Source organism: Kogia breviceps, chromosome 9, assembly GCF_026419965.1.
Source record: "Kogia breviceps isolate mKogBre1 chromosome 9, mKogBre1 haplotype 1, whole genome shotgun sequence".
Taxonomy (NCBI): Eukaryota; Metazoa; Chordata; class Mammalia; order Artiodactyla; family Physeteridae; genus Kogia; species Kogia breviceps.
In genome coordinates this window covers 29,545,142-29,558,149 of record NC_081318.1, presented here as the reverse complement: position 1 = coordinate 29,558,149, position 13,008 = coordinate 29,545,142, and the positions used below count along the sequence as shown (strand labels likewise).

The following is a 13,008-nucleotide window of genomic DNA, read 5'->3' as shown; positions in this document are numbered from 1 at the left end:
AATCATGCAGTGTCTTTTGTGACTGGATTATTTCAACTAGCATACTATCCTCAAGGTTCAGCTGAGTTGCAATATGTGTCAGAATGTCTTTCCTTTTTAAGGCTAAATAATATTCCATTGTCAGTATATTACTACATTTTGTCTATCCGTTCATCCATGGATGGATACTTGAGTTGCTTCCACCATTTAGCTATTGTGACTAATGCTGCTGTGAACATGGATGAACAAATATTTCTTTGAGACCCTGTTTTCAATTCTCTTGGCTCTGTACCCAGAAGCTGAATTACTGGATCATATGGTAATTCTATTTTGATTTCTTGAGGAACCTCCATACTGTTTTGCATAGTGGCTGCACCATTTAATATTCCCACCAACAGTGCTGAAGGGTTCTGATTTCTTCACATCCTTGCCCACACTTAACATTTTATGGGTTTTTTTTATAGTAGCCATCCTAATTAATGGATGTGAGGTAATATCTCATTGTGGTTTTGATTTGCATTTCCCTAATGACTAGTGATGTTGAGCATCTTTTCATATGCTTGTTGGTGCAAAATGGTTTTAAGTACTAATATTCTTCTTTATTTTGAGAAGATGAAAACTTCTCTCTCCTGCATTAATACTGAGGGAAATTCTGGTAAGCTTTAATAAGGTACAATGCTATTAAACACTACTGAAAATTCAAAATATTGAAATATCAGTATTCTGCTATAGCTTCTCAGTTAGTCAAGAACATGACTTTTCAAAAAACTAATATTGGTTAATCTTTCATCCTGTGTTTTAACTCTTATGTTATAGTTTTCTTATCTCAAAAATTCTCCTGAACAGCTGTGAGCTTCTATTTTTCAAAGGTTTTATTACAAGTCACCAGAAAAATGCTCATCCTCCCTCGCTCACGAGATGGAAACGAGAGATAAACATGTTGTCCTAAGGAGAAAATTTATGTTATCCAGAAGCTCCAGTAAACTATTTCTCTTATCAAAGTCTCTGTGGTTTCTGTAATGTTATACTTAGGTTTAGTTACTCAACAGTGTTTACTTAATACCTACCCTGTGTTAGATACTGACCACCCAAAGATAAAATGGTACAGTATCTGCCCTAAAAGATCTTATGGTCTAATGGTGAGAGCAAACAAGAAAGTCAGCAAGTTTAACACGGAACAACATGCTTTGCCACTGAGAACAATCTGACTAAGGTCCTATGGGTGGATAAAGGAAATTAATCAGGTGAAGCCCAGAATTTAGCATGGGAGGGGTTTGTGAGAGGTGGGGTGGGGAATGAGGTGAATATAAGGGCAATTTAGAAATACTTTAAGATATTAAAAACATAACTGAAGTTTTCCTACAAATAATTTGAGGTTCATCCTTAGTCCCTCTTGTCCTATTTTTAGTTGATAATTTTGACCCATCTACATATATTTCAATGGCTAGATGTGGAAATTACAAATACCTTACTGGGTTATCGCTTGAATTTTACACAAGTACAAACAAATGGTGATGCTTTAACTGCCTGGTTTTACAGCCATGATCTTACAAGGTCATTTTCTATATAATTTATTTTGCACTAAATTTGTGTCTCATTTTTGTACTGAAGGAGGAAAATTTATAGTTTATAAAATAGTTTCATGTCATGTTAAATGTTTTAAGATCTTCTTTTATTCATTTTTACCTTACTGCCAAGGCACTGATTTCCTTGGGATCTTATATTCTCATGTTTAGGTAATTTAAAAACATCGATTAAAAGTCTTGCTCTAGAGATGGAGAAGTCTCTGTGATATTTGAGTTCACGGCTGATTTTAACTTACAAAAGTGAAGGTGTTCTTTCAGATATTTGTGCTTGGGTTAAGAAAGCTCCTGAGTGAAAAGTGTATTTTGGGTTCTGATAGCTTTGAATGGAATTACTGTCAAATAATTTCAGTTGACATTGTCTCATGAAATCATCAAGCACATTTCTCTCTTTCTACGTGTGAGCACATTGAGATGCACAGAACTCAAGTATTTGACCAAGGAAATACAATTAATGTAACAAATTACAATATGAGCAGACAGTCAAAGAAGTCTGCCACTTAGCCTAAGTGGATTAGTTTCAAAAACTGATATAAGTATTCTGCCCTCTCTGGGAGACTTATTGAAAGTTGATGTTTAAAAAAAAGTAGTAAGCATTTGCATGAGTCTACTTTCACTTCTGGCATATGTAATTTGCTTTCCACTGTACTAAATAAAGAGATGACTCATCTAGAATTTTCTTTGACTCGAAGGACTTAAATAAATGGAAATGCATGCAATGAGATAGAAGGAAATGCATATAGAGACAAAGATTGGTAACAGAACGAATACAAAAATGAAGAAGTCTCTCTGTTTTGAATTGTGCCTTTTAAATGCCATTTCTATCTCCCCTCTCTATATTTCTGTTCATAATGGCAGCTGCCTAGCTTCTTGTCCCCCTGCTTTCATGACTGGTGGTTGACGTTGGTCCTTCTCTTGGCAGGCTGAGTTTTAGGGAAATGGGAGGAAAGCCAGTTATTTTGGTCCTTCAGTTCTCCTCTTACACTTCTGCTGGGAGACATACCAGTGATGGGGTCTATTTACCCACCATGCCTCTTTCTTCTCCCTTTTAAATATATTTCTATTGAAAGGCTTGTCATATATTTTTTAAATGTTCTTCCTTGATTGAAGGAAGGCTGTGGACTTTTGTTTTAATTAATAAAAGGTGCTAACGTGTACTGAATATTGATGTGTGATGGGTGGTGGTGTACCTTATGTACATTCTCTGATTTAATCCTAGCAATACCTCTATAAAGTTACTGTTAGTAATCCCGCAAGGTCTCACAATTTAGTAGTAACAGGAGAACAAAAGTCGAAACTGCGACTTTCAGCCTCTAAAGTCTATAGAGTTACCACCATGCTATGTACCTTGTTCCCCAAAACCCAGCACACAGTGCTTTCCACATGGTGAAAAATTAATTACAGTCAAAAATTAAGAAATACACATTTCCACAGTAGAAGAATAAATATAATCCTAAGCATTAATTTGCTAATTATTTTTAACCATGGAGGATATAATTTGATAAGAAATCTTATATATCCTATGTGCTACACAAACATTTCCAACTTTCTTAAATTATTAACCTTGAACCCTGTGATATTCACAAAACATTAAAATGGAAAAATGCAATAATATTATCAATAACCCTTTCTATAAAATATGGTGAAGTGAGTGAAATGTGATGAGTTACTTTTATTTGGAAAAACATGTGACTCTGTTTTGGCTCAAGGGTGTTAATATTTTTAGTGTTAGCTTTGATTTATTTTCTTTTGATCATACAGTTATTACATTCATTTTCCTTAGTCCTTAGAGAGGGAAAAACACCCCAACTGCCAAATGCTAATGATGTGTTTATAGGGTCTTAAAGTGTACATCTCATTAGGTTTCTGTTTTTCAGCTGGGAAGAGTTTATGAAGTCATCATTTGTTTCTCTTGGGTGAATTTTGCTTGCGTATCTTTTTTTTTTTTTTTTTTTTTTTTTTTTTTTTGTGATACGCGGGCCTCTCACTGTTGTGGCCTCTCCCATTGCGGAGCACAGGCTCCGGACGCGCAGGCTCAGCGGCCATGGCTCACGGGCCCAGCCGCTCCGCGGCATGTGGGATCTTCCCAGACCGGGGCACGAACCCGCGCCCCCTGCATCGGCAGGCGGACTCCCAACCACTGCGCCACCAGGGAAGCCCGCTTGCGTATCTTAAAGATACATTTACCATCTCCCTCAGGTGATTTGTGCCAATATCTGTCCTTCATTATTATAGCAACAAAAGTTTTTCACTTTGCAATCTTACACAGCTCAGATAAATTTAGTTTGTTCTTCCAAAAATATCAATAGTATACCTGCTGCATGTTTTTTCAAAAAATATTTTTTGTTCTTCATTTTTGAAAGCGTATGTTTATCCAGAGAAAGTTTATGAATCAATATGAGGTCTGTTTTATACTTTTCAGAAAGTTTGACTTGAACTTTGGTGTTAAGCATCCTCAAGATATAGTTTTGTTGTTGTGATTGTTTTCATATTTAAGCAAATAAAAATAGCTCTTTGTGATACCAACTATAGTGTTTCTATGAAGATGTAAACCTAACATCCTGCCCCTTTTTGTAATATGGCCCTGTTCTCTCTAACCACATGAAGCCTGAAATTAACATGTTAGGAGGACACTGAGATTCTCTTAGATTCTTCTGTGGTTGGCTAGAGCTTTCACAGCAAAATACCGTGAAGAAGCAGCAATTTCGATACAGTTCTTTTTGTTCTGATATATGCAGGAAAAGAATAATAAAAAGCTTAGATTTGAATTTCATACTTTACAGTGACTTTCTTGTAATTTGGCCTCACAACTCTCTTGTTGGTACGTAGTAACCCTTTTTTTTTTTTTTATCCTCAGCTTGAATTTATTTTTTTTTAATTTTTCTTTTTTTAACATCTTTATTTGAGTATAACTGTTTTACAATAGTGTGTTAGTTTCTCCTTTACAACAAAGTGAATCAGTTATACATATACATATGTTCCCATATCTCTTGCGTCACCCTCCCTCCCACCCTCCCTATCCCACCCCTCTAGGTGGTCACAAAGCACAGAGGTGAACTCCCTGTGCTATGCGGCAGCTTCCCACTAGCTATCTAATTTACATTTGGTAGTGTGTATATGTCCCTGCCACTCTCTCACGTCGTCACAGCTTATCCTTCCCCCTCCCTATATCCTCAAGGCCATGCTCTAGTAGGTCTGTGTTTTATTCCTGTCCTACCACTAATCTCTTCATGACATTTTTTTTTCTTAGATTTCATATATATGTGTTAGCATACGGTATTTGTTTTTCTCCTTCTGACTTACTTCACTCTGTATGACAGACTCCAGGTCTATCCACCTCATTATAAATAACTCAGTTTCATTTCTTTTTATGGCTGAGTAATATTCCATTGCATATATGTGCCACATCTTCTTTATCCATTCATCTGTTGATGGACACTTAGGTTGCTTCCATGTCCTGGCTATCGTAAATAGAGCTGCAATAAACATTTTGGTACATGACTCTTTTTGAATTATGGTTTTCTCAGGGTATATGCCTAGTAGTGGGATTGCGGGGTCATATGGTAGTTCTATTTGTAGTTTTTTAAGGAACCTCCATACTGTTCTCCATAGTGGCTCTATCAATTTATATTCCCACCAGCAGTGCAAGAGGGTTCCCTTTTCTCCACAGCCTCTCCAGCATTTATTGTTTCTAGAGTTTTTGATGATGGGCAATCTGACGGGTGTGAGATGGTAGTAACCCATTTTAAAGAAAAGAACACAAAAATTCGGAGAAGTAAGTTGCAAGTCCAAGTTTACCTAGGTAGAAGAGTCACAAAATAAACTTGGCAGTTCTGATCACAAGCTCTGTGAGTTCCACTTCACTTTCCATGATTACGTGCCATGGAATGAGAAGAAAAATGGAGTAAGCACATCTAAAGTAATTTAAATTACAGGATGTTTTGACACCCCACATTCAATCAGAAGGCTTATATATATATATATATATATATTTTTTTTTTTTTTTTTTTTTTTTTTTTTTTTTTTGCGGTATGCGGGCCTCTCACTGTTGTGGCCTCTCCCGTTGCGGAGCACAGGCTCCGGACGCGCAGGCCTAGCGGCCATGGCTCACGGGCTTAGTTGCTCCGCGGCATGTGGGATCTTCCCGGACCAGGGCACGAACCCGTGTCTCCTGCATCGGCAGGCGGATTCGCAACCACTGCGCCACCAGGGAAACCCAGAAGGCTTATATTTTTAAATGTATAGAATATATATACATTATATATTATGTGATAATATATATTTATTATATAATATACCTTAAGTATATTACATACTCTTTCAGTATATTTTATATATATATGTATATATAAAAAATATATGTATGTATATATGTCTTAGATGATCAAATTTTCCTTTTTAAGGAGTTTTTTTGGAGTGTGTCAAGGAGAGATGGCCTGATGGGATCTTTCACATTGTTCACTTTGGAAATAATAGAGAGACAAATTGAGATTGTAGTTTCAACATGTGAATCCTTTACTTTGTTCACAGCTGCAAACATTTTTTGAGACGTTCCTGAGAACAAGTTCACCTCTTCAGGCTTTTGATAACATGAAGGAAGCAATTAGCAAACTCCTGCTAGCAGCTGAAGTATTCAGTGAAACATCTACTCTGGGACCAAAGGTCTTCCATAGGTAAAAACAAATTTCAATGTTAAACAAAATAAAGAAAGAAAACCCTACTTCTAACAATTGATTGTTAGTGAAAATATATCTTAATTACCACAAGTAGGTGCTACTTGGAAAATTTTATATCAGTATAAAATATGAACTTCTAAACTTATGTTTTCTAATTTGTTGATCCTAAAACTTCAGAGCATGTTAGACTCACCAGTATTTAAATAGTGGTGACAAGAAATAAGGCACAGTTATTTAAATTATCTTTTTAATTGCAGCCCCTTTCAAGCTCAGTTATTTTTATCATATATGCTTTCCATTGACTAGGTATATTTTTATTTATAGATTTTTATTAACAAAATTCATTAACTCTTATCTCCATATCTCAGTTTACTTGAGTATAATTTAATGCCTTTTTCTAGGGAAATGTTAAATCGAGTATGTCAAAAAAGGAGGGGCCTCCATGTAAGCTTTACTATGCTTTATATGCGAATAAGAATGACTAGCATGGAGGAGTAGGAGCGCTTCCTTTTCCATATTACGTTTTTATGGAGTCACTTCATTGTTTCATTTAATGTATTATGAATACTTTAGATATATTTGTATTTTCTGTAAGAAACGAAACAGACTCCAAATCCAAAGATAATTTGTATTCAATTTTGGATTATCCAAGCCACTGCTCTTTGTAATTAGTATGACCTTGAAATTTAACCTTAGTGATTATTAATGATATAGTATCAAATAATAGAGTAAATACAGCAAATAGAATGTATATTTGTTACCTTGTGTTTTTATTTCAGATGCAGATTATGTTTTCAACTTTTAACTTTTGATATTGGTTATGGCAGTGTCAGGTCCCCTGTAGTGCTCCAGGTGAGTATGCCAGAGTCCCCATGGGATCTTCCCCTTTGGCCGAAGGGTGTGTGTGTGTGTGTGTGTGTGTGTGTGTGTGTGTGTGTGTGTGTGTGTGGTGTGTTCATTCATAGTAACCGATCAATAAGTGCAACTTGCATCAAACTTACTACAGACTTATATTTACTGTGGTTCAGAGAATTAACTAGCATATGGAGAGTCTCTGATTTGAGCTACAATACCCACTCTGCATCCCTGTTGAACAAATATGGATTTTTTTGTGGTTCAACCACTGCTTATGAAATAAATGTGGAATAAAGCTACATATGTGTTAATGCAGTAAAACAGACATTTATATAATAGAAAATAGCAGGTAACCTAGCTTATTCATATGTGTTTATAAAAAAAGGTAACTTTTATTTTTTACATATAGATATTTAGTTTAAAATTGGCCTATATTTTAATTTTAAAAGCCATAGGAATTTTTGAAATTTTTGTTTTCAATATTTGTATAAATATATGGAAATTTAAGAGTGTTTTTTTTGTATACTCTGATTCTTTTACTTCCTCTTAAATTAAATTAACTCATTCAGATCATCTCCTCCAGCATATTTTTAATCTAAAATAGCCCTTAGCGGCAAGAAGATTTTAAAATTGATTGCATTAGTCTATAGAAAGCTATCTTGGGATATGGGATGAGAAGAAATGAAGAGAAACAAAGTAAAATTATGTGTAACTAGAGTTCAACTTCATACAGTAATGACTGGTTTTCAAACTATTACACAAGGAGAATGATTACATTATATATGGCTCAGACATTTGGCTGAATAGTTCAAAGATTTATCTCTAAAATTTTGAAATTTTATGAATCTACATCTTTTAATGGTCATTTATTCATTATTTTACACACATATCTAATAGCTTATATTATGATTTTTTAAATTTATTGTTCAGAAATGTTATATGTTATTTCCATAAACACAAGGTCTTCAACAATAAAGAAGTTCAAGACAAACTAATTTGATTTTACAAAACAGTTAATGTTCTTATAAAGAATCGTATTTTCAAAAGAGCATTACTTAGATTTTATAAAACTGTTGACCTCCAAAAGGACCACTAGATGTCAGTTCTGATCTATAATCCAACGGGAAATGAATCATGTCTTAGAAGTGATTTCACTGCATTAAAAGTAAGTCAATTAAAATATTTGCTGTGCTTTTACTCTTTCACAGGTGCATGAGCATTTAAATTTTCAAGATGATGATAATATGGATTTTGAGGACCAAAACACAGAAGAATTCCTTTTAAAAGACACTTTCAATTTTCTCCTGTCTAATGAATCTTCACTTTCCATATTTTCTGAGATATTTCAGAGACTTTATAGATCAGGTATATTTAAGGTAAGTGCATATTTTTGTACTGACAAATATTTATTTCATTTTTGGAAGGTGCCATTTTCTTTACTGTTCAGGTAATCAACTTGATAATTCATTTGAAATTGATTTGTATCCATTATATAAACCTCTTAATATTTTTCTGACCTAAGGACCAATATTATTTTATGTCTCCTAAGTATGTGACTGACTGATTATGATGAAATTATGGGTTGAAAATGAAGTAAAGCAGTCCCTAATTCCCAGGGAAATTTTGTGGTTATAATGAATAATACATATTACATATTATAAAATACTTTAAAAGGAATACCTGAACCTTTTAGAGGCAGTTAGAATAGCAGTGAGTGCTCTAGATTAACATCAAGGGACTAGAGTTATAATACTAATTCTTTTTTAAAGCTTTCATATCTGGTTAACGTCTTTGGTTAGATAGATGCTGATGATTAGGGAGTAGTGCTTCAGAGTAAGATTGGTTAATTTTTATGATCTGTTAGTACAAGTTTTCTTGATGCATAAAAAATCTGTACAGGTTACTAGGTACAGTATTGTTTTCTATGTATCTTTCAGTTTTAAAACCATAATTGGAAAATTTGGAAAAATAGAATGTGAAGGGTCTCACCAAGAAGCAATGCTCTACAGAGAGATGGTTTTGAGAGAGATGACATTATAGACTGTTGTTTCCCTATGATTTTATTGATTCCTTCCTAGAGTTCCCTGTTTCCCTTCCTTAGTGAGTGGATTGCCATTAAAACCATTAGAACCATTTGACCCAGAGGGAATGGTAATATGTGTATCTTTTGCTCTAAGGGATGCATTATAATGAAAAATGAATGTGAGGAAAATGGGGGGGTGTGTCTGTTTCCTAGAATCCGTGAAACTCAAAAATGGTAATGTCCCATACATGAGGTTGCTGCTCTGATCTTTTGTACCCTGAAGACTAAAAAAAGACTTTTCCTGCATTTCCAAACTGTCACACTCATTCTGTCCTTCTGGGCCCAATTTCCCAACCTTACTACCAAAGTATTACTGAGCTATTTCAGGTCCTTTTGTCAAATATGAAGCTTTCTTATATTCTGACATCATTTTGGCAAGTTAAAGTTATTATGTATTATTTAGAATTAATTAGCCTAGCTGTTTATAGAGTTCAAAATTTGGTTCTTGAATTATGTTAAACATGGTTTGACTTTGTAGCAATTGCTTAAGAGTTGTATTTTTTCCCCCCATTATAGGGTGAAAACTATCAAAAAGAACTAAATCAATGCCTATCTTTAGAGGAGATTAACTCAGTTATGACTTTCATAAAGGAACTCAGGAGTTTGGGACAATTCCAACTGGTAAAAAAAAGTGACCTTTGATTCCTCTTGATTACTGAGATTATAGTAGATCAGCCATAAGAGACTTGATTTTGACTTAAAACTAGGTGAAGATATTTCTTTAAGGAATAGAAATCTTTGTAAGCTTCTTCTTTTCAGAGATATAAATATTAAGATGAGCAGAATGTATATTCTTTAAGAGTTTGCAGATAATACATGACTTACTAAAGGTGAAAGAATATGGAATTAGTATAGCTGGCAGGATTTGATAGTTCTTAAGGGGAAAATGCTAACATTTTTCCAAAAAAGTTTGCTTTTAGCTTTGGGACATTTACATGTAACCAAAGTTTCCTTCTGCTTATTATGCCCTTTTTCATTTGTGTAAAAGTAAATATTACTCAGTAGAACAATAATATTTTTTAAAACTACCTAAATCTTAATTCGTTGTAACTCTATAGCAAAATCCAAAGAAAGAAAATGTAAATAATTATAATAACTTTTACTGGCTTCAGCCAAAAAACATAAATGGCATTTATTTTGTTTTCTATGTATTTTCCTGGATTCTGTTAAGTTATTGATCAATGTCAAAGGATAATTTATTACATATACATGTGCATGTTCAGTGCTTGTTTTATTTCTAGTTCTGCCCTTATATTGGTAAATTATATTGGATTCATATTTTTCTACCTAAGATTTGTTTATGCAAAATATCTCTTTAAAATAGCATTTTTAAAAGTCTACAAATAATTTATTATTAATCTGTTTGAATAAAATATTTATTTTTTACTTAAAATAATCTGTGTATTCAGATGCTACTTGTATGAGTTATAACCAACTTACTAAATTAATTAGTGAAGGTTTGACACTTGTTTTTATAATTTAGCTCCATATTTTAGAGGGTTCAAAGTAAGCTTATTACTCCAAAGATAATGTAATTGATGGGTTATTTTAATTAATTTAAGTATAGTAAGTATTTCACTCATGACAGTTTGGGTCAGTACTATACAAAGATAATCAGAGACCTGGCTTCATCCTTCATCCTTCAATATCTTCAATTTAAGATATTGTGAAAGTAAAGAACATCTTTTGGCACAATGTGAAGAATAAAATAATTATTTTGTAGGAGAAAGGGCAGACACTAATTTCCTGACTCTCAGAGTAGAAAGAGGATAACCATAGATTTTTTTTTTTTTTGGTAGGATTAATATCTCTCACCCTGAGATTTGTAAGACACTTGTAACCCAAGAGAATCTCTCCTCATTTTTACTGCTACCTGACTCACTCTGTTATTCAGCTGTTTTCAGGTACCTATAGAAAGCAGATATCCATTTCCTTTCAATGAAAAGAGAAATAAAATTCACTCCATTTGAAAGTATAAACATCAGCAAAATTAGTTCGTTATAAAAAGTGGCATTTACCTTGACAGCAACACAGAAGATTAAATTATGGTACAGATAATGGATTTTAAATAAATATCTGATTTTTAAAATATCTGAATAAATAAATATAAGGCCTTTCCTAGTAATACTACATTTTATTTTCCATAACTTATTCTGATATTTTGCTTTTGAATATTCCTTCTCAGCTCTTCCCATCTACTACTCCTGGGTTTCAATCTTTGATGCGTGAATTTTATGATATGGCAAATCCTGTGGGGAAACCTGGTTCCATCCTGACCCAATACTGGTCTCTTTTAAATGTATTTGAACAATTTCAGCTCCTGCATAAAAAGGCACAGCCACACCCGCTGGAATGGTAAGAGAGCCACAAACTTGAATTGTGCAACCCCCCAAATCTCTAAAGATTGATTTCAAAAGGCATTGCCTGCATTAAAGAAAGCAACAAAAGGAAGTGTGTCCAAAATTTCATGCTCTAGAAAATAAGCTTCTTTAAAACATTGAAACCATAATGATTCTAGTGGGCTTCAAACACTGTAACAAAAATATATCCAACAGTTTTTCAAACCATCAGGACTCTACTCCATTCAAAAGTCATGTTTAAAATTAAAAGTTTCAAGCTTGTTTCATCCTGTGATATATATCCTTGAATTACTGGCGCATCAGACAGAAAGAATTAGGTGAGATTTGTTTTATGAACCATCAGTCAGAGTGGAGCCTGAGTACGGTATGAGCATTCATTTGGAGTTTTTGAGGCATGACTTTATTCTAGGCAAAAACCTATCCAAATTTATAAATATGTCTGTCTCTACCGCAAGATTAGAACATTTTTTTTAGAAGATGGAATCTCAGAGAGAAGCATTCGGCCAGGAGAAAAGGTCCTTGGCTTCCTATGTCCACTTCCATTCTAATGAGGGGTAGTAATGAGTGAATAAGAGGGTTGCTGGGCCAGTGAACATAGTAACACCCCCAGTTGCCAGGGGAAGGGGCAGTGCCTATGGTGCCAGCTAAGTCTGCTTCCCTTTTATATGATAGAATTAAGTGAGTATTTGACTTGTCTATTGCCAGGAAAACAGAAATAAACCTAACCTCCCAAGGGAATGAAAGACTAGATGGCCATGCATGATCATCAGTGTCTCTGAAGTTACCCTCACGAACGGCCTCAATTCTACTGACTTGTCCTTCATTTCCTTCTGCCTCAGGAGACAGTGAAAACAGTCCTATAAGAAACTTTTTTTTAATAGTTCAAAAATACAAGTAACCATATATTCAAAGAATTCATAGGACATCTCCCAGGACCAGAACTCACTTTAATTGCCACATCTTTATACAGTTGGCCATATTCCCTCAATACTCCAAAATAATAGGATTGATAGAAGGTTTTGTTTGTTTGTTTGAAAATTAAGTTTTAAATAATACAGCCTACTGTCCCTTTGTTTGTTCTTTGCACTCACTCAATCCAAGACTGTCTCTTTCACCATTGTCGATGAGGGAAGAGCAGACTTGATTTACCAAGGAGTCTATTTAAGTATGGTTTTTAACTTTGGGTAAGTTCCCTTGAGATATGCAAGCTTTGGAAAGTTTATTCCCGAAATTTGTCTGAAGGTCCACATTTGTTATAAGGTTAAGCAATTGACTTAAATTCAGAATATTGAATGTAAGCCTAATTCTAACCTTAACTGATTCCTTCCAACGATGAAATTTACTAAAGGTCAGCGTTAAATATAGTTAGAAAAAGTCAGGATCTTTTTGAATCAGACAGACTTGGATTCAAAAATCCCAACTCTAGAGTTTATTAATTACAGCAGGTAAGATTTTCCTCTGAGTCTCAGTTT

General features: G+C 34.1%; 1 protein-coding gene across 11 annotated transcripts in view; it reads left to right on the top strand.

Annotated features, from left to right (window-relative positions):
* CPED1 (cadherin like and PC-esterase domain containing 1) overlaps positions 1-13,008 on the top strand; it is a 306,695-nt gene that overhangs the window by 123,710 nt on the left and 169,977 nt on the right. For all 11 annotated transcript variants that reach the window (XM_067042285.1, XM_067042284.1, XM_067042281.1 and 8 more), the window contains 5 exons: positions 6,093-6,235; positions 7,018-7,090; positions 8,302-8,469; positions 9,693-9,797; positions 11,362-11,531. In XM_067042285.1, the coding sequence (XP_066898386.1) occupies positions 6,093-6,235; positions 7,018-7,090; positions 8,302-8,469; positions 9,693-9,797; positions 11,362-11,531 (659 nt within the window). The remainder of the gene's footprint in view (positions 1-6,092; positions 6,236-7,017; positions 7,091-8,301; positions 8,470-9,692; positions 9,798-11,361; positions 11,532-13,008) is intronic.